The sequence below is a fragment of the Furipterus horrens genome, unplaced genomic scaffold (assembly GCF_987537825.1).
Source record: "Furipterus horrens unplaced genomic scaffold, mFurHor1.1.pri manual_scaffold_10, whole genome shotgun sequence".
NCBI classification, from domain to species: domain Eukaryota; kingdom Metazoa; phylum Chordata; class Mammalia; order Chiroptera; family Furipteridae; genus Furipterus; species Furipterus horrens.
In genome coordinates this window covers 36,893,314-36,911,508 of record NW_028327180.1, presented here as the reverse complement: position 1 = coordinate 36,911,508, position 18,195 = coordinate 36,893,314, and the positions used below count along the sequence as shown (strand labels likewise).

Genomic DNA, 18,195 nt, shown 5'->3' with positions numbered 1-18,195 from the left:
AGCTGGACCCTGAGCTTGAATCCCAGCTCAGAGCCACATGTGCTGTGTAACCCTGGGTCTGTTTCTTAACCTCTCTGAGCCACACTTCCCCATCTCAGAGGGCAGCTGGAAGGCTTAATGGAGTGAGTACACAGTAAATGTTTGGAATAGGGCCCAGCACACCGTTGCTCGGGGCTTAACAAACTCTTTCTGTAAAGCACCAGATAATAAATATTTTCAGCATTGCAGGCCCAGGTCTTCCACTGCAACATGAAAGAAGCCATAGGCAATACATACACATATTCCTCAGCTAAAAGGAGCTGTGCCCATTCAGTCCAAAAAGATTTATTGAGCACCTACTGTGCACCTGGCAGTGCTAGGTGCTAGGGATGCAGAAGCCTTGTGCTTGGAGAAATGGCATTTTTTGCCTACTAAGTAAATGATTCAAGGTTTGAGGGATGCTGGATGCATTTTACTTAAAAATAGAAGGAAGAGTGCTCACTCCGGCAGCACATATACTAAAATTGGAATGATACAGAGAAGATTAGCATGGCCCTTGCACAAGGATGATATGCAAATTCATGAAGCATTAAAAAGAAAGAGAGAAAAAACAAGAAAGAAAGAAAGGAAGGAAGGAAGGAAGGAAGGAAGGAAGGAAGGAAGGAAGGAAGAGAGAAAGAGAAAGAAATAGGAGGAAGAGGAGTGTGTACTGACTGCTGGGAGCATCTCCCCTTCCCACAAACCACTCTACACCTTTCCTAGCCCAACTTTCTATCTCCCTCAGATCAAAAGCCAAATTCCTCCTAGCAGCATCCACACCCTAGACTCAAGTATGCATGGAGTTGCTTCCAGGGGCAACATGTGAGCTGGGGAAATTGGGCCAAAATGGTGGGGAGAGCCATCCCAGGCTGCAGAGACAGACCTCAAAAAAGGTATGAAGGTGGCACCCTGGCTGGTGTGGCTTAGTGTGTTGAGTGCCTCCCTGCTATCTGAAAGTTCGCTGGTTTGATACCCAGCCGGGGCACATGCCTGGGTTGCAGGCCAGGTCCCCGATTGGGGGCATGCGAGAGACAACCAGTAGATGTTTGTCTCACACATCGATGTTTCTCTTCCTCTTTCTTCCTTTCTTTAAAAAATAGATAAAATCTTAAAGAAGAAAAGAAAGAGCAGGAAGGTGAAACTAGGCAGGTTATGTCATGAACTAAAGCAGTGGTCTTGAGTAGACTTTTTATCCTGTCACTCTCCAGAGAATCAGCCACATCACCCACTCCCTACTCTTCTCTGCTCAGTGTGCTACAGCTCCCAGCCGTGTGGGGCCCCACCCCTTTTCTGGACCACTTGCAACCACAGTTTCTATGATGACTTCCCTTCCTCTCCCACTTCCTTGACCACCTCTGCTTATCTTGGATGTTGCCATCTCCAACATCCCCTGCCCCTGTCCGTGCCCTGAGCACACCTCACAGCTGTGGCTGCTGCAAGACCTCCTCTGGGGCCTTTGGACTCCAGGGGAGTGGGCCCCAAAAGTCCACTCCTCTTCTGTCCCAGAGTCAGAGACCCCTTTACCTCTCCCTAGCCCTGATTCCAGCTCGTGCCTTGTGTCTCCCATTATAAAAGGGGCCACGAAGGGATAAGCTGGACATGAAAAGGACTATATCCCAGTGGGAAGGGGCTCTGGAGCTCCTTCTCCCCCCAGCTTCATAATCCCAAACCTCAGGCCCAGACCAGGTTGGTCACTTTACAGACCCTCAATCCCTGTTATCCTCCTGGCCTGCTCCATGGCCCTGGGAGCCGGGACTTATCAGGTAAGGGGACAGGAACATGACAGGGCTACTCAGCTCTGGCCAGTTCAGCATTGGTCCACTGCTGATCAGCAGAACCCAAATTCACTCCCTAGGGAGGCTGTGTCCTTTGCACCTGAGACTTCTCAGAAAAGAAATTATTATAACCATGAGTTAATCCCCTCAATATGTAAAGAACTCCAATAAATCAATAACAAAAGTATTTAGTAAAGTGAGCTATCACCATCATTACCATTATCATCATTGTTGTTGAACCTGCTCTGACAGAAAACCACCCAAATCCTCTATGAAAAGACCCATCAAGAACTATAGTCCAGATGTTCTGGGTTCAAGACCATCTTCTGTGTAGCCCTGAACAAGCCAGCCTCAGTTTGGAAAATACTGGCCTCTATCCAGCCGATTCCTCAAGGCTTCTGGGAGCTTGGTTAGTTGGGACCATGAAGGACAATTGCCTGTTTCACAACTGCTCATCAGATGGGAAGGAAATGGGCCCAGCTGTGGGTAAACTGGCCACTGGTAGAGGCAATAGCTGTCCTGAGGCTGCAACCCTGTTCCACTCACTTCTCTTTGTGTGACCTTGGCCAAGGCACTTAACCTCTCTGTGCCTCAGATTCCCCATCAATGACGTAAGGATAGAAACAATACTGACATCCTTGGATCACTCCAGGACTAAGTGAGTTTCCCCACACCTGAAGCTTCAGTTGCTATTTATAATTTTTAAAAAACCAACCCTCACCCGAGGATATGATTTTTAGAGAGGATATTAATTTTTAGAGAGAGGAAGGGAAAGGGAGAGGGGAACATCGATGTGTGAGAGAAACCTAGGTCGGTTGCCTCCCATATGCACCCTGACTGGGGTCAAACATGCAACATAAGTATGTGTCCTGACTAGGGATTGAACCCACAAACTTGGTGTACAGGATGACACTTCAACCAACTGAGCCACCCATCCAAGGTGTCAGTTGATATTTATACCAACCCCTCAAGAATGTGTGGCAGGAAGAACTGACTAAGACTGGGTAAATTGGGGGACAGAGAGGTTAAGTGACCTTTGGGGTCACAGGAACTCGTGGAGTCGGGGTTTGCCTAGGCAGGAAGCCCCCTGCTACCACCCACTGCCCTCTTTCCTCCCACGCAATTATGATAAAAAACCCCAAGGCAGTTGAATCATTGGTTTCCCAGACTCACCAGTTCAGATCTGGTCGTTGGTGGGGCTGGCAGGGCCTCCAACCACAGACCACAGCTGGGCTCCCCCTTTCCGGACCGTTGGATGAAGGCGGGGGTGGGGGCTCAGTCCTCAAAGCTCTGTAGGGAGATTCTAGCCTGCACTAGCCATGGGGCCTGGGATGGTGAGCTGGGGCCACCTGTTGCTGACTGTGACCACTGCCCTGATGCTGTCCATGAGGCCTCCAGGTGAGGACCCCCAGATGCCTCTATACAGGGGCCCACCCATGAACTGTCCAGGTGCTCCAAGGTCCTGACTTGGTGCAGCTACACAACCCCTAGCTGGTCACCCTCTAGGACCTCAGCAAAGAGTGGGGCAGGATGCCCAGCTGGGGTCTTGACCAGGCCCAAGCCCAGGTTTTCAGGGTTCAGTCCTTCTCCCAGTACACTCAAGGGCCTTCTCTGGGCTCCTCGTCACTCACTCTCTTGTCCTTCTGTGTCTCTCTTTTCATCTCCGACTCTGTCCATTTCTGACTCTTTCTCCCCCAGCTCGACCACCATCCCAACCAGTGCCTGAGTTGCTCCCATTAGCCTTTCTTCCTGCCTCACCCCACATGCCCCCTTTCCCTCCTGCAGGCTCCTGGGGGACCAGGATCATTGGGGGCCGAGAGGTGATTCCACACTCCCGTCCCTACATGGCATCCGTGAACTTTGATGGCCAGCATCACTGCGGGGGCTTCCTGCTCTGCACCCGCTGGGTGGTCTCAGCTGCTCACTGCTTCAATGACAGGTGAGCCCACACTGGGCGCCCCCCCCCCCCCCGTCTGTTGCCACTTGGGACCCCAGGATGATCTGGATGCAGTGTGGAGGCGGGTGGTGGTGGTGGGAGAGGTAAGAGGTGTTCCTGGTGTGGGCATTGCTACATTCCAGGCAGGAGCAAGATTGGGACAGCCAGACCCCACCCCTCCCCTGCGGGGTCTTTTGAAGGAGGAGGCATCTCAGTGGAGTCAGCTTTATGGGAAAACGAAGGGGAAAAGGGTGGAGTCTACAAGAGAAGTATTAAAGGAACAGAGGCGGGTTAAGGCTGGTTGAGGCCCCGGGCGCAGAAGAAAATATTGGGCCCCTTAAAAAAAAGAGAGAGACAGGGAAAATAAAAATACATGTTAACCATATTTTATGCAGCATAGTAATGAAACCAAACTTGGTGTCATTAGAAAGAAGTGTAAAGGTGGGGTTTTGCAGGGCCCTTCAGAAGTCAGGGCCCAGGGAGCATGCCTAGTGTGCCCGCCCTTAAATCCTCCTCTGGGAGCAACCTCCATGACAATAAATAGATGTTATCATCACTGTGCTTGATCTAAGTATATATTTTTATTTATTTTTATTTTAAGTATATTTTATTGATTATGCTGTTACAGTTGTCCCAATTTCTTTTCCCTTTGCTCCCCTCCACGCAGTACCCCTCTTCCTTCCAGCAATCCCACCCCCTTGTCCATGGGTTGTGCATATAAGTTCCTTGGCTTCACCCTTTCCTATATTATTAACTTCCTTCTGTCTATTTTGTACCAACCAATTATGCTTCTTAATCCCTGCACCATTTCCCCATTTCTTCCCCTCCCCCCTCCCAGCTGATAACCTTCCAAATGATCCCCATACTTATAATTCTGTTCCTCTTTTGGTTGTTTTATTAGTTTGTTTTTGTTTTTATTTTTATTTTTTAGGTTCTAATGTTGTAGTTGTGAGTTTGTTGTTATTTTAATGTTCATAGTTTTGATCTTCTTTTTCTTAAGTAAGTCCCTTTAACTTTTCATATAATAATGGCTTGCTGATGATGAACTCCTTTAGCTTTACCTTGCCTGGGAAGCACTTTATCTGCCCTTCCATTCTCAATGATAACTTTGCTGGATAGAGTAATCTTGATTGTAGGTCCTTGCTTTTCATCACTTTGAGTACTTCTTTCCAAGTCCTTTCTTGCATGCAAAGTTTCTTTTGAGAAATCAGCTAATAGTCTTATAGGAACCCCTTTGCAGGTAACTCTTTTCTTTTCTCTTACTGCTTTTAAGATTCTCTCTTTATCTTTAACCTTTGGCATTTTAATTATGATGTGTCTTGGTGTGGTCCTCTTTGGGTCGAGCTTGTTTGGGATTCTCTGTACTTTCTGGACTTGTATGTCTATTTCCTTCGCCAAAGTAGGGAAGTTTTCCTTCATTATTTTTTCACGTAAGTTTTCAATTTCTTGTTCTTCCTCTTCTCCTTCTGGCCCAGCTATGATTTGGATGTTGGCATGCTTAAAGTTGTCCTAGAGGTTCCTGAGCCACTACTCATTTTTTAAAATTCTTGTTTTTTCATTCTGTGCTGGTTGACTGTTTATTTCTTCCTTATGTTCCAAATTACTGATCTGACCTTCGGTTTCCTTCCCTTCACCATTGGTTGCGTGTGGATTTTCCTTCATTTCACTTAGCATAGCCTTCACTTCTTTGCTTCTGTGTTTGCCATACTCAAGCATATCTGTCAGGTCTGTGAGCATCTTTATCACCAGTGTTTTGAACCCTGCATCTGTTAGATTGGCTATCTCCATGTCACTTAGTTCTCCCACTGGAACCTTGATCTGCTCCCTCTTTTGGGCTATACTTTCCATCTCCTGAACTTGACAGGCTACTGTGTTTGCCTCTGTGTCTTAGGTAGAGCTGTTGTACCTGTTATGTTGTAAGGGCGGAGCCTTAGGTATTTGTCAGTACGGGGCAACCTATTTCACCACGTTGTGGCTCTGTATGTAGGGTAGGAATTTGAGAGAGGACAATGCCTCTTGCTCAGCACTTACCCCTGTTCCAGGCACTTCTCCCACTTCCTCTCTAGCTGTTTTCCTGGCTGTGGTTCCCAGAGTGGGTGGGTCTGCGGATGTTCTAGGACCATGGGGGTCCTCTAAACAAATGGATTCTGCAGTTTCTTCCTCCACCCCAACCCCCACTGGTTTTCACTGTCAGAAGCAATGTGGCTTTATTTTCCCCCGGCGCTGGAACCGTGAGATGTGCAGTCTGGTCTGGAGCTGGGATCATTCTCCAGGTTTCCCTCCCTACTTTTTTAATTGTGTGACTGAGCTTTCCGCCAGCCAGCTACAGCTGCTATTGCCACTGCTGCTGAAGCCTCTGCCTCCACACTGTGTCCTCTCTGCCCTGACCCCGCCCCTCCTACTTGTTTGAATGAATATTTCTTCTTTATATTTTTGTTTGCTGGACTTCCATGCAGCTTGATTTTCTATAATTTCTCGCTACCTCCAGTTTTGAGGTAGTTGTAGTCCTTAGTTGTGGAGGAAGATGCAGTGTGTCTACCTATGCCTCCATCTTGGCCAGAAGTCTCTAAGTATATATTTTTAAAAGATTTTTATTTATTTATTTTTAGAGAGGGGGAAGGGAAGGAGAGAGAGGTAAAGAAACTCTGATATGCTACAGAAACATACTTCAGTTGCCTCTCACACACCCCCAACAGGGGACTTGGTCTGCAACCCAGGCATGTGCCCTGACCTTGAATCAAACCAGTGACCTTTCAGTTTGTGATATGACACCCATTCCACTGAGCCACACCAGTCAGGGGAAAGCATATTTTATAGTAATTATTAACATTAATATTAAAATTATTGGAAGAAGAAATTTTCTTCCACCTTTCTAGGTTCTTCCAGATGGTCTAATAATTAAATCTACATGAGACAGATTAACAAGAGAAAATAACCAAATTTAATACATTCATATATATGGGAGCCCCACATACATGAGGGAGTCACAGGCCCCACATTCTTGAGAGGTTCAGGGAGAGAAAGTTTAGATGAGTTATATATGTCACCTGAGCTAGGGATGAGGTCAAGTGCCTGAGGCATCAGAGGGAAGAAGGGTCATCGTGGAGTCCTTAAGAAGAGCAGGTGCTTAGTAATTAGAAGATTGCCCTGCCTTCTAGATAGGCCATAAAGTTATCTCTGGTGATAACCCTCACTGTGGGTGAAGCCCCCAATTTAGATTTATGTATGTGATTAAGCAAGCGATAGAAGTTTCTTGTGAGCCTGCAAGATCTTGATTGCCTTCAGTTCAAAATAATCCATATGCCAAAGGGACATATCTTGGAGAGGCCTGTTCTGGACCCCTTCAGAAGTAATATTATATAACCGAGGTAAGAATTATAATAAACCTAATAAATATTCTATTCATCCTGAGTTTATTATAGTTATTAGGATTAGTATTGCAACAATTATAGTTAATGCTATAATTGAGGTGGGAATGGTAACAGACATGATTATTATTGCAGGGCTGGCATCAGGGTTAAGTAGATTGCTGTGCACTGGCTTTGCAGATGGAGATACCAAGGCCCATGACAGGCAGCTCTCACCCCAGTCTCATTCACTATACCTCTCCCCACCCTGCAGAGACCCCCGAACAGCTCTGGTGGTGCTGGGGGCCCATACACTTCGCACTTCAGAGCCCACTCAGCAGGTGTTCAGCATCTCAGCTATCATCAGGCACCCCGACTTCCACCCCGCAACCCACGCCAATGACATCTGCCTGCTGCAGGTGAGCTTCATGGTACTGGTGGTGGGGAAACACTGGATGTAGGTCTGACCTGTCCCAGCCATCCCTGTGATGACTGGACATGTTTTAGAAATAGCTGAAGAGTCCGGAAACACCTGAGTCAGGTTGAGTCTGCTCAAACATCACCCTCTCAGGAGGCCTCACTTGATGACCACTCCATCCTGCAACTTGACCCTGTCCTGCCTTCCCTTCTCCCTGTTCCACCTTTCTTGTGTCTACCACAGCTGTCTCCTGCTAGCAACACCCGCACATTTGCTACTTCACCATTGTTCACTGTCTCCTCTAGACCTGAGGGCAGGAATTTTTACCTCATTTGTTTCCCCGTGTGGCCTGAACATTGAGTTCCTGCTATGTGCAATAAATGGTCACAAATGAGGTACCAGGGCCATGAAAGGCCCGGCCACTCAGGCTCTGCTTGGGGTTTTTTGGCCAGAAGCGGCTCCTCCCATAAATGTGAGTTTCCCTCCGCCTTGCCATGAGGTGCGCCCTTTCAGATCACCCCCCATGCAGCTCCCACTCAGGCATGGCAAATTCAACTCCAGCCACTCCAAGGGAGAATGTCCCAAACTTGCTCTCTAAATGTGGTAAAAAATTAAAAGTGGGGAGATACTCAACATGACTGAATAGGTCCCTGGGAACAGTAGAGTCTGGAATGTGAGGTTCTTTTGGCAAATAAAAAGGGAGCAGTGAGTGTTAGTAGCCAAAGCCTGAATTTTACTCCCTTGTGGAACCCCAAAGCCTGGAACCCTCTACTTTGACTTATCCATCCCATTGTGTAGATGGGGAAACCAAGGTTAGGGGTAGTCAGGGATATGCCCAAGGGAGTGAATACCAAAACTAGGGGCCCGAGTCATTCATTCCATAACTGTTGATTGAGTGACAGCTGTGTGCTGGTCAGCGGGGACAGAGCCATGAACAAACCCTAGGGCTGGCTCCCTTAGATCTGCCAGTCTAACAGGGTGGTAGCTGGGTGAACTGGCTTTGACAGGAGCATGTGGGAGCCCAGAGAAAGTGCCTGCCCTTGCCTGGGAATTTTGGAAGGCTTCCTGGAGGAGATAATGTCTAAGTTGAGACCTGAAAGTTGTATAGGAAAAGTGCTCCAGGCAGGGGGTTAAGTATGAGCAAAAGTGTGGAGGTGGGCCCAGGACATGGCAATATGTTCATTCTAGTTGAAGGGGAGGGCTGAATGTGGGGAGGTAGAGAAGAGGTTTTATCTTGAGGGCAATCGGGAGCCATGGGAGGGCTTAGAGCAGGGAAAGAGATGATAATTAGAAAGACCCTTTGTGCAACTGAGGAGGTGGGGGGAAGACACAGTCTTGGTCTGAGTGGGTGAGGCCAGATGGATGAGGGTGCATGGTGGCAAAAGCAGCAAACCTTCTTATAGTTGTTGCTTTCTCTGTATAAGCCCAAGAGACCAGGTATCACAGATGGGTAAACTGAGATAGGAGCAGTGTGATGGTCTGGGTGGTCCAAAATGCAGTGTTCTCCCTGCAGCTGAACAGCTCTGTCATCCTGGGTGCTGCAGTGGGACTTCTAGGGCTGCCAAAAAGAGGCACAAGGCCACTCAGGGCTGGGACGCGGTGCCAAGTGGCCGGCTGGGGCTCTGTGTCCGATTTTGAAGAGCTGCCACCTGGGCTGATGGAGGCTGAGGTCCGTGTGCTGGACTTGAACATCTGCAACAGCTCCTGGAGGGGCCAGCTGAGCCCTGCCATGGTATGCACTCACAGTGGGGACCGACGGCGACGAGGCTTCTGCTCGGTAAGATACTCATTCTCCACCCCTCCCACTTACTATATGTGGAAACCAAGGCCCACAGAGAAGGGTCAGAGCTGGGCAGAGTCTTGGGAACTCAATCTCAACTTACTTTTGATCAGGCAGGCCTCACCTGGGGACCAGGGTCACAGGGCTACGGTTTATGGCTGTGCAGGTTGTGCAGTGCACAGCTACAGATTTGTGTGTTTGTAAGAAGTATCCAGTAGGGGGCAGTAGCGGATCTAGAGGAAGGAACTCTTGCTCCTAATACCCTGTATGGACAAAAGGCAACCCTGGCCCTAGTGCAGAGGGAGAAACTCAACCTGGAGGGTCTTTTGTTTCAGACAAGAGAGTTCAATGGTTCAGAACACAGGTTCTGGAGCCCAAATGGTCCAAATTCAGACTGTGCCACTTTCCAGATGTGTGGTCTTGGAAAAGTCACATCACATCTCTGGACCTCACTCCACCTTTCTCCATTTATAGAACTGCCACCTCATAGGGGCAGAGCTAATTCCAGATGACAATTAGGGTGCTAGGACAAGGAGGTAAGGGGAGGGGAGAAGGCAGGAATTTTAGAGTGAGTTTTCAGGAAGGCTTCTCTGAGGATTGCACCTTTGAGTTGAGACATAAAGGAACCTTAAGATCTGAGGGAAGGCCTGCCAGGTAGAGAGAATCACAGGGTTGCCATGCACAGCTGTGCAGGTCTGTACTGCACAAACAGCTACAGACTTCTCTTTTTATACAAGCAGTGTCCAGTAAGGGGCAGTAACAAGTCTCAAGCACATGCAGAAGCTGAGAGGCTGGATGGAGTGTGGGTTGCTCCAGAACAGCCACAAAGGCTGGTGAATGAGGGAGAGAGAAGGGCAGACAGGTGGGTGGGGTCCTTAGGGTCTTGAAGGCTGAGGTGAGGGGTTTAGTCTTTGATGTAAGAGCACTAGGGTGTCATGGAAGGGTTTGATGGGCAGGAAAGGGTCCTGGTGGGCTTTACATGCAGAAGCTACTTCCGGCAAAGTGAGGCTGAGAGAAGAACTCCTGATATCACCTTTCCCTCCATCCCAGGCAGACTCCGGGGGGCCCCTGGTGTGCAGGAACCGGGCCCATGGCCTTGTTTCTTTTTCTGGCATTTGGTGTGGTGATCCCAAGACCCCAGATGTGTACACACAGGTGTCCACTTTCGTACCCTGGATCTGGGATGTGGTTCAGCGGCACCTGCACAGCTCCCAGCCCAGCCCAGCCCACTACCCAGGACCACTGGGATCCCCACGGGAGCTGCCTGAACCACAGCAGCATTGGGTACACAAATGAGATGACCACCAAAGCAAACAGCTCCAGCCTTGAAATTTCCATGGCTGGGGCAGGGGGTCCATATGGCTCCCAAACTCAGGAAGCTTCTATTGGGGTGTGGGCATCAATTACAAACAAAAAGGGCCAAAATAACTGAATAAATGTTAACTAATTAACCAGACACGATGGTCTACCTACATTCCTTGAGCTTCTTCTTGGCTTCAAGGTGGTTGAGGGTCCAGCTGAGCCACTCCCTCCCAGAGCCACTTGCTTGGCCTCCTTTTCTCTCCCACTCATCTCCACCATCCCACCTGTCAGTCCTCTCTCTGGCTGCTGCCCACTGCCCAGAGATGGTCACTGAGGCCGAGAGATGGACAGTGACTGGCCCAAGGACATATGCTCATGTGTCTCCCCCAGATGCTTTCAGAGATCCCCACCTACCACTCTAATAGCAACCCAGGCTCCAGGCTACCAAAGTGGATGGCACAGAGAATCAGAGACTGGAGCAGACCATGAATTTAACCCCAAGGTGGCTTTTTACAATCTTTATTTCTTTGGCGAGGCAGGATCCTAGGGCAGGAGAAATTGCCTTATTGGGGGGCTCAAGCAAACTCACCTATTCATGGGTACTTTTCTGGGTGTCACAGGTAAGGCACTTTCTGAGGACTGGGAGAGGGTGTGCACACTGCCCCCTGTGCTCCTTGCCCCAAACTTGAGGAGCCGGGAACCCATATCTGGTCTGGGCCACTGGTCTATATGAAGGCACAGGGAGGTGTCAGAGTGACAGTCCAGGTGGAATGGAGGGAATTGCCAATAGGCTAGCACTGGGCAAGATCAAGACCCCTGAGCCTAGCTGGTGGGTGAAGAGGGTCCAGCTAGGAACTGGGCCTAGAAGGCTGGCAAGGGTGGGCCTTGTGGCACCAGAGTTCAGGATCTGGACTGCACCTGTGGATAGGTCAACAGTCATTAGGGGTACTGATCAGACACATAGGTCCAAGAGGCCAAGTGTGTACTGGGCCTTAGCACCTACAGCCCACCTGGCCAATGGGTGAGCAGGGTCTCCTGGGCCCCACCAGGTCCCACCCTGTTCTGAGATCATGCTGAGCTGAAGCCTGTGTCAGGAGGCACAGAGAGTGCCTCCCCCACCAGAGGACAAGCCAGACTTTTCTCAGCAGCCTTCACAGGAACTACTGCGTACATGGAGGCAGTGGGGAAGGAAAGCCCTGGATTCATGGGCTGGCAACATGAGCATGTTACAAGGCTCATGTATACACAACCCCGGCTGTGGACCCCCTCCTCACCCTTTGGTCCTTGTTCTAGAAGGCCAGGGTAGCTTTTCATTAATTACTGGCAGAGAATCCCCAGCCCTCTTGGTGGCAGCCATAATTAATAGTTACTCTGGAGGGAGCAGAAGCAGGGTCCTCTTGAGAAGCAGTGTCCGGGGAGGGCGCCCCACCCACCAGCACTGCTCTCAGGCCTCCTCCCCCAATCCTTCCAGGATACCGTTGAGGGGAGGGGTCCAGGGCTCTCCCAGGTGGTCCGGTCCTGGCTCTGAGGAGTGTCCATGGGACATAAATTAGGCTTGACTGTGGTAATAAATAATGGGGGAGGCCTTGAACTCCGGGTCCAGGCCGCCCTGTAAGTCACACGAAGTTCTCTTCTTCCTTTGACTCAGCATCTGAAGGCTCAGGGGTGCCTGCTGAGCGAGAGGGAAGAACAGTGAAATAGGGGTGCGGAGAGGGACTGGGGGCTACAATCCACCACTGTTCCTCACCCTGCCCCGCACCTGCGCAGCTTCCCGGGTGGCGCACACCAATGGAGCGGCCTAGGAAGCAGGTGGCCTGGCGGAGATGGCACGAAGACATGTAGGTGACGTTGTTGTTGCCGCAAAGCTCCTGGCCCGGGCTGGAGGGCGCGGGGCAGGGCGCAGCGCGACACATCACGCAGTGAGCGCTGCCGGTCTGGTCCACCACGCACGACTGCGGCCGCTGGCATATCACGTGCGCGCACGACTCTGAGGGCGGGGCGCCACGTTGGGTTACGGGCGCAGTCGAGACCACAAACCCGGCTCAAAACAAAGTCCTCAGGCCCCGCCTTCTCTGGGTGTGCCAGACGCCCCATACCTTCTACGAGATCCCTCCCACAGCCCAAGTCCGCCCTCAAGCCCGGCCCCCTCTGCGCTCACAAGCACCTCTGAGTTCCGGACCCATCCCTCTCACCCCATGTAAGCCCCAGAACCCCATTTTCCAAACTTCTACCTTAGCCTTCTTTATTCTCGATCCCACAAAAGACCCAATCCACTCAGGAGCATAGACTCCCTTTATTAGACTCCGCCCACGACCTCACTTTTTAGGCCCCGCCTACCACAAACCCTGCCCCAACCTTCGAGACCTTTATCTATATTACTGGGCACTTTGCATAGGAGGCCCCACCCCTCCCGCTGGCCCCGCCCCCACGCAGTGCGGCGCCAGTAAAACGCTTAGGTCTGGTGGCCCCGCCCTCCAGCAGGCCCAGCCCTCACGTACTGCGACAGCGGCCCATGTACATGACACGCAAGTCCGGGTAGCCGCGGCAGCGCGCGGTGCGCAGCTCACACTCATCACGGTAGGTGGCGCCATCCGAGCCACAGACTTGCAGGCGTGCCGGCAGCTCCGCACAGTCCGGCACGCACTCGCAGTGCGGGCGCCCCCCCAGCATGCGGCACGCCTTGCCGGGACCGCACTCCACGCCCTCGCACGAATCTGCGGACACAGGATATGCGTTCTTGGGATGGGGTGCGTGGCCGTGGCCAAAGGTCTTCTGAGCCCACGGCGCCTCGCCCCGTATTCTGAGGGATAGAGGCTGGGCCAGATTTAGGGGCTATCTGGATTCAGGGCGCACGGAGAAAGTACTGGTTCGGGGTCTGGGTGGGGGTTCTGTTATGGGAGAGATTAAGTCACTGCCTGGGTGGACGCCTGGGGCTGGGGGCTGTGTCTGGAGGCGGGGCTCAATGTGGGCGGGATGGGTGTCTCCCCTCCAAATCATGGGGTCCAGGAACAGACTTCCAGCCTCCTCATCCCACTCTCACTGACGTCTGTTCCCTGACTCGCATTTCTGGGCAGCCGGCGGAGGGCCCAGCTGCGTCTGACTGAGGGAATGATGAGGGGGCTCCACCCAATTCAGGCACGGGTCTGGGAAGGACTGGCAGTGTCTGTTCCCTGTGCCTACCAGGACCTCCCCAGATGAGGCGACAGGGAAGGTGGGGTATTGGCGCCTGGCCCAAGGCTCATTTCCTGGGGACCGGGCCTCCCACAGCCCCAGACATCTGAACTAGGGGTTATCCATCCCCTTGCAACCCCCTTTCTCACGTAGGGGAACAGGTCTGAGCAGGGGAAGTCTCTGCTACTCTGGCCCCTGGATCTTCGGAAATGCAAATCAAACCCCACTAATACCTGTTCCTGCCTCTCAGGTCCTCCCAGGCTCATTGCAGCCTCCCAACCAACCCACAAGGTCATGCTGTTTTGTCACATTTTACAAAGGGGTAAACTGAGGCCCCGACACCGCTGTGAATGGAGGGGAGCCAGGAGTGCCTCAGCATAACTCTGGGCCAGATCCTTGATAGACCCCCCCCCACACACACAGTTCTGTTGCTTGTGGGTCTGGAGGGCAGACTGAGCCTTTTACACTCGAGCCTCAGTTTCCCTGTGTATAAAGTGGGGGTGATGGGGAACCCACCTTATAGGGTGAGCATAAAATAAGTGAATATTCCTAAGAGAAAGGCTGGGGAGGCCCCCATGTTGGTTGCCCCTGCCAGGGCATATGGGCTGCACCTGGGCGTCTCCCGCCCACATGCACATCTGGAAATTCTCTGCCTGTGTGGCTTCATGCAAGAGAGAACAGAAGTGTGTCGGGGATGGGGGGAGGCTCAGTTACCATCCCCAAGGGCAGAATACGGGGAGAGTGCAGCATCCTGGACCATCTCATGCTCAGGCCTGGCACTTTTTGAAGTCTGTCCTCCTCCCAAAAGTCAGAGGGGGTTCTAGAGTGAGCCAGGGTACATGGCAGTGATTTAGGACCACCCAGCCAGGCTGATCTGGGATTAATCACATCCCAGCGGCCAGCCAGGCTCTTCAGCTTGGCCTTCAAGTCTGCAGCCCTCAGCTCCAGTCTCCTGCCTGCTCCCCTGCCCTAACCCCATTCAAGAGGACCTCATCCCAGGCCTCTGCTGATGCTCTCCCCCATACTTTCTCCAGCTGATAAACTCATACTTATTCCCCAATACCCTGTTTCTAATGCCTACCTTCTTCAAGCCATGTCCCCTCTGGGTCCCTGCAGGTTCATCCCTGACCACAGGGACCTGGGAGGGCACCCATCCCCTTCTCCAGGGCAGAAAATGTCTTGACTTATTTATTCAGCCCTTGAAGAGCTCCTTGTCTGATGCAGGAGGCAGCATTTCTCAGAACATGGTCCAGAAGGCACATGCTTCTTACACATGTAGCTCGGGGTTCACCACAGTTCCCTGGAATCTTTGGGGTTAAGGGCAGATAAGGACAGTTGGGAATACTAAGTGTAAGGTCACAAACCAGAATGGCCTGTCAGGAAAATCCATTTTCCCAGGAGTTATGTGTGAGCCAAATGTACTTCCACTAGATGGGATGCAAGTGGCAAAGGCCATCCTGACAGAGGGCTTGGCGTAAGCAAAGGTCTAGAGGCTAGAAACCAAGCTGGAGAGTCAAAGCTTCTTCCTAAATTCTCAGCTGAAGGAAGCTGGGATCCCCTTACCAACTGCTTCTCTCAGCTGCCTTGACTTCCTCTTGCATACCTCAGAGACAGGGAGCTCACTTTCAACTGGTCCACCTTTGATCATAGTGACCCTAGCCTGTGGCTGATGCCTGGGGTTTCACCTTTACCTTTGCAGGGGAGGCAGTGGACAAGGCCCAAGAAGCCCAGGAGGCTGATCTTGTTCCCTGGGTAGGTGAAGTTGGACCAGGCGGTGTCAATGTTGCCAGAGGCACAACACTCAGCCTGGCTCACGTGGGTCTTCAGCACCAGGCTGCAGATGGCCTCTCTGCCCTGCTGGAGCCAGCAGACACCACCTGTGGACCAGGGGGCCAGTTCCTATGGGACCAGAGTTGCCCTCCTGTACTACTACAGACACCCAGGCCTTGACCTTCCACCCAGCTCCCAACCCCCGAGAAGGAGGGGCTCTGGATCCTTTTGAAATTCTCTTTGAGCTCCACCCTCTACATTGCTCCACCACCAACCCCTAGCCAACCCCCAACCATTCCCAGGAAGCTCTCCTCCCTCAGCGCCGCCTGTCCCCCCCCCCCCCCACTCCTACTCTACCCACCCAGGCTTGGCATCCTGCTTAATCAGTGAAACACCCAGGGCTGTATGTGTCAGGGTCAGTAGGCCCTGGAGCCGCTTCTCCTGCTTCAAAACAGTGCCCGAGGGCATACAGAGCCCCCCTGTCCTAGAAGCACCACCCCCCCCCAGTCGCCTGGACTGCCTCTTACTCACTCCAACTTGGGAACATTCCCCTTGCATGAGCTCACTGTCTCCCCGGGGATGTGGCCTTCGAGGAGGGGGCTCCACTCTCCCTTCCCTTTGTGCAGGGCTGGGTGGGGCTGCTGCGTTGTGGGGGGACAGATGACCTCAGTTTCTTCACCCTTAAATGGGGGTAGGAATGGCTGCGGCCCCATTCCAGAGAGCTCACTGGTTCACAGGTGCTGTACTGAGTGCTCCCAGGGACCAGCTCTGGGAACTCAGCACCTTGGCACTCATAAAAGGGGATACTGAGGCCAAGAGTGGGGGGACATTACTTGCCTGGCTTCTCCCAGTAAGTGGCAGGTATGACATTCTAATGCTCCATCTGCCTAAGCCAGACCCAGGGAAGATCTGAGGCCCTTGCTGGATGTCCTGGGTCTGGCCACCCAGCCCTGCCTCTCTGGTGTCAGGACCCAGATGGTCCGGATTCCAATTCTGGTTCCGCCACTTACAAAACTGTGTGACCCGGTGCCTCAGTTTCCCCATCTGGAAAACAGGCATGATGAGTTCCCACACCATTGGGCTGTTACATGGATTCAGGGAGGTAAGAGGTAGACACTAAGCGCTCAGTAAATGTCAGTCATTGTGACTACTATTGATCATAGTTGTTTAGAGAGTCATATCTGTTCTGCTGACCTCCTGGTTACCCTCCTTCAGGCCCTTTGGGGCTGGGGGAGGGGGAGCCCCAAGCCCTCCAGGATTCAATCGGCCGCAGCCTCTGGTCACCACCCTCTACCCCCAGCTGCCACCAACCCTGCGATCCCCAGCATTCCCCCAGCCCGCATTCCAGGCAGACCCACGTGGGTGGCCCACCCCGCCCGTCCCTTCCGGCCACCCCACTCACCGGGCACAGGGTCACCCAAGCCCACGGAGCCCATGAAGCCCACAGCCCAAGCCAGGGTCCCCCAGGGAAGTGGCCACAGTGGCCCGGGCGCCCCGGGATTCATGGCGAGCGCAGAGACGGCAGCGGTGGCCCCTGCGTCGGACGACGGCGGAGGGCTGGGAGAGCGACGGCACCAACTTCCCAGTGCTCGGCGGCCGGCGCTCCTTATAAAGGTCCCGCTGGCTGCGGGCGGGGCCGGGCTGGGGCGGGGTTCGCGAATGGCGGGGCACGAGGCAGAGCCATACGAGATGTGTGAAGGGGCTGGGCTTGGCCACCGAGGTGGCAGCTGGTGGGTGGTGAGCCCAGCTTGCGAGCCCGAGAATTTATGTGGAAGGGTGTGGCTGTTGCAGAGGCAAGGGGTTCAAAATGTTACCTTGGGTGTGAGTTGGAGGTGTCACTGTGTGTTTGAGGGTCTTCGGCTGTAAGGCTGTGGCTGAGCTAACTGGTGATTTACGGGGAGAATGTACCACGTCTGGACTGCATGCGGTCACTTGCATTGCCCACGTGTGGTCTTTCCATACCTATATGCCCCACACCTGGGGTCCTCAGCCCTAGGCTGGCTGCTCACACCCCAGGCCACCCACTTAGCCACCTGGCTGCTGGAGCTGGTGGGCACAAATGGGTGTGAGAAAGTGTGTGGGGGCTACAGGGAGAGACCCAGGGACACAAGTGGTTCCACCAACATCCTGACTGTAATAATCGTACCACAAGACTTCCAAAGTTGCCTGTGTTCCTGGGAGACTGTGCACCCCTGCCGGTCTCTGCAGAGGGTGTGCCAGAGCCACACTCACGAGAACTTACGGTCTTAGGGGGATTTCCTCCTCTCCACTCAGTTTTAGTGCCCTGGAATCTCGGGTGTTCCACAGTTTATGATGGCAACATTCAGTGTGAACCTGGGAAGCGAGTCCAGAGGGCCTTGGTGCAGCCAGACCTTTCCTGTTTTGGAACTGATCCCTTCTACCTTGGGAGCCTCCCAAATTGTCGGGGCACCCTAGAAGTGCTCATGGGTTCTGTGCAGCTCTTCTGTGTTCGTGCTTCTAGGAAATAATTAATCATCATCTCCTTGTGGCAGGGACTATTTTGGGGGAGCTGGGGTTCCAGGGTGATTAAGGCAGATCCAATCTTGTCATCACTGAGCTCATGGTTTGTGGGGCTATAGCCAATAAAACACATAGACAAACAAATTAGCATATAACTTCAAAGAGTGGTAAATGCTTTCAGAAATATTAAAAAGATG

At 52.3% G+C, this 18,195-nt stretch overlaps 2 protein-coding genes and 1 non-coding gene across 6 annotated transcripts; 2 read left to right on the top strand and 1 right to left on the bottom strand.

The window, feature by feature from the left end:
- Positions 1-473: 473 nt before the first annotated feature.
- LOC149999536 (U6 spliceosomal RNA) lies at positions 474-580 on the top strand. Its single transcript, XR_016513893.1, has one exon. It is a non-coding gene; the product is annotated as a U6 spliceosomal RNA (small nuclear RNA).
- A 2,517-nt stretch (positions 581-3,097) lies between these two features.
- PRSS57 (serine protease 57) lies at positions 3,098-10,542 on the top strand. The gene is given in 6 exon segments (XM_090289111.1): positions 3,098-3,191; positions 3,579-3,732; positions 7,351-7,495; positions 9,008-9,271; positions 10,325-10,504; positions 10,507-10,542. Coding segments are annotated over 6 exon segments (858 nt in total). The 5' UTR covers positions 3,098-3,112.
- A 524-nt stretch (positions 10,543-11,066) lies between these two features.
- Positions 11,067-17,103, bottom strand: FSTL3 (follistatin like 3). Of its 4 annotated transcripts, none has more exons than XR_016513461.1 (5): positions 16,920-17,103; positions 15,439-15,624; positions 13,075-13,290; positions 12,053-12,563; positions 11,067-11,494 (listed from the first exon to the last, which is right to left on the bottom strand). XR_016513461.1 is itself a non-coding variant. In XM_090289107.1 (5 exons), exons 1-5 carry the CDS (start codon positions 17,020-17,022, stop codon positions 12,193-12,195), a joined length of 789 nt encoding a protein of 262 aa, XP_090145233.1. In that variant the 5' UTR covers positions 17,023-17,103; the 3' UTR covers positions 11,067-12,192. The 4 variants fall into 4 exon arrangements, 3 of the variants coding, with proteins under 3 accessions (XP_090145233.1, XP_090145234.1, XP_090145232.1); XM_090289107.1 differs by having other exon boundaries at positions 11,067-12,248; positions 12,336-12,563; XM_090289108.1 differs by having other exon boundaries at positions 11,067-12,245; positions 12,336-12,563.
- Positions 17,104-18,195: the final 1,092 nt, after the last annotated feature.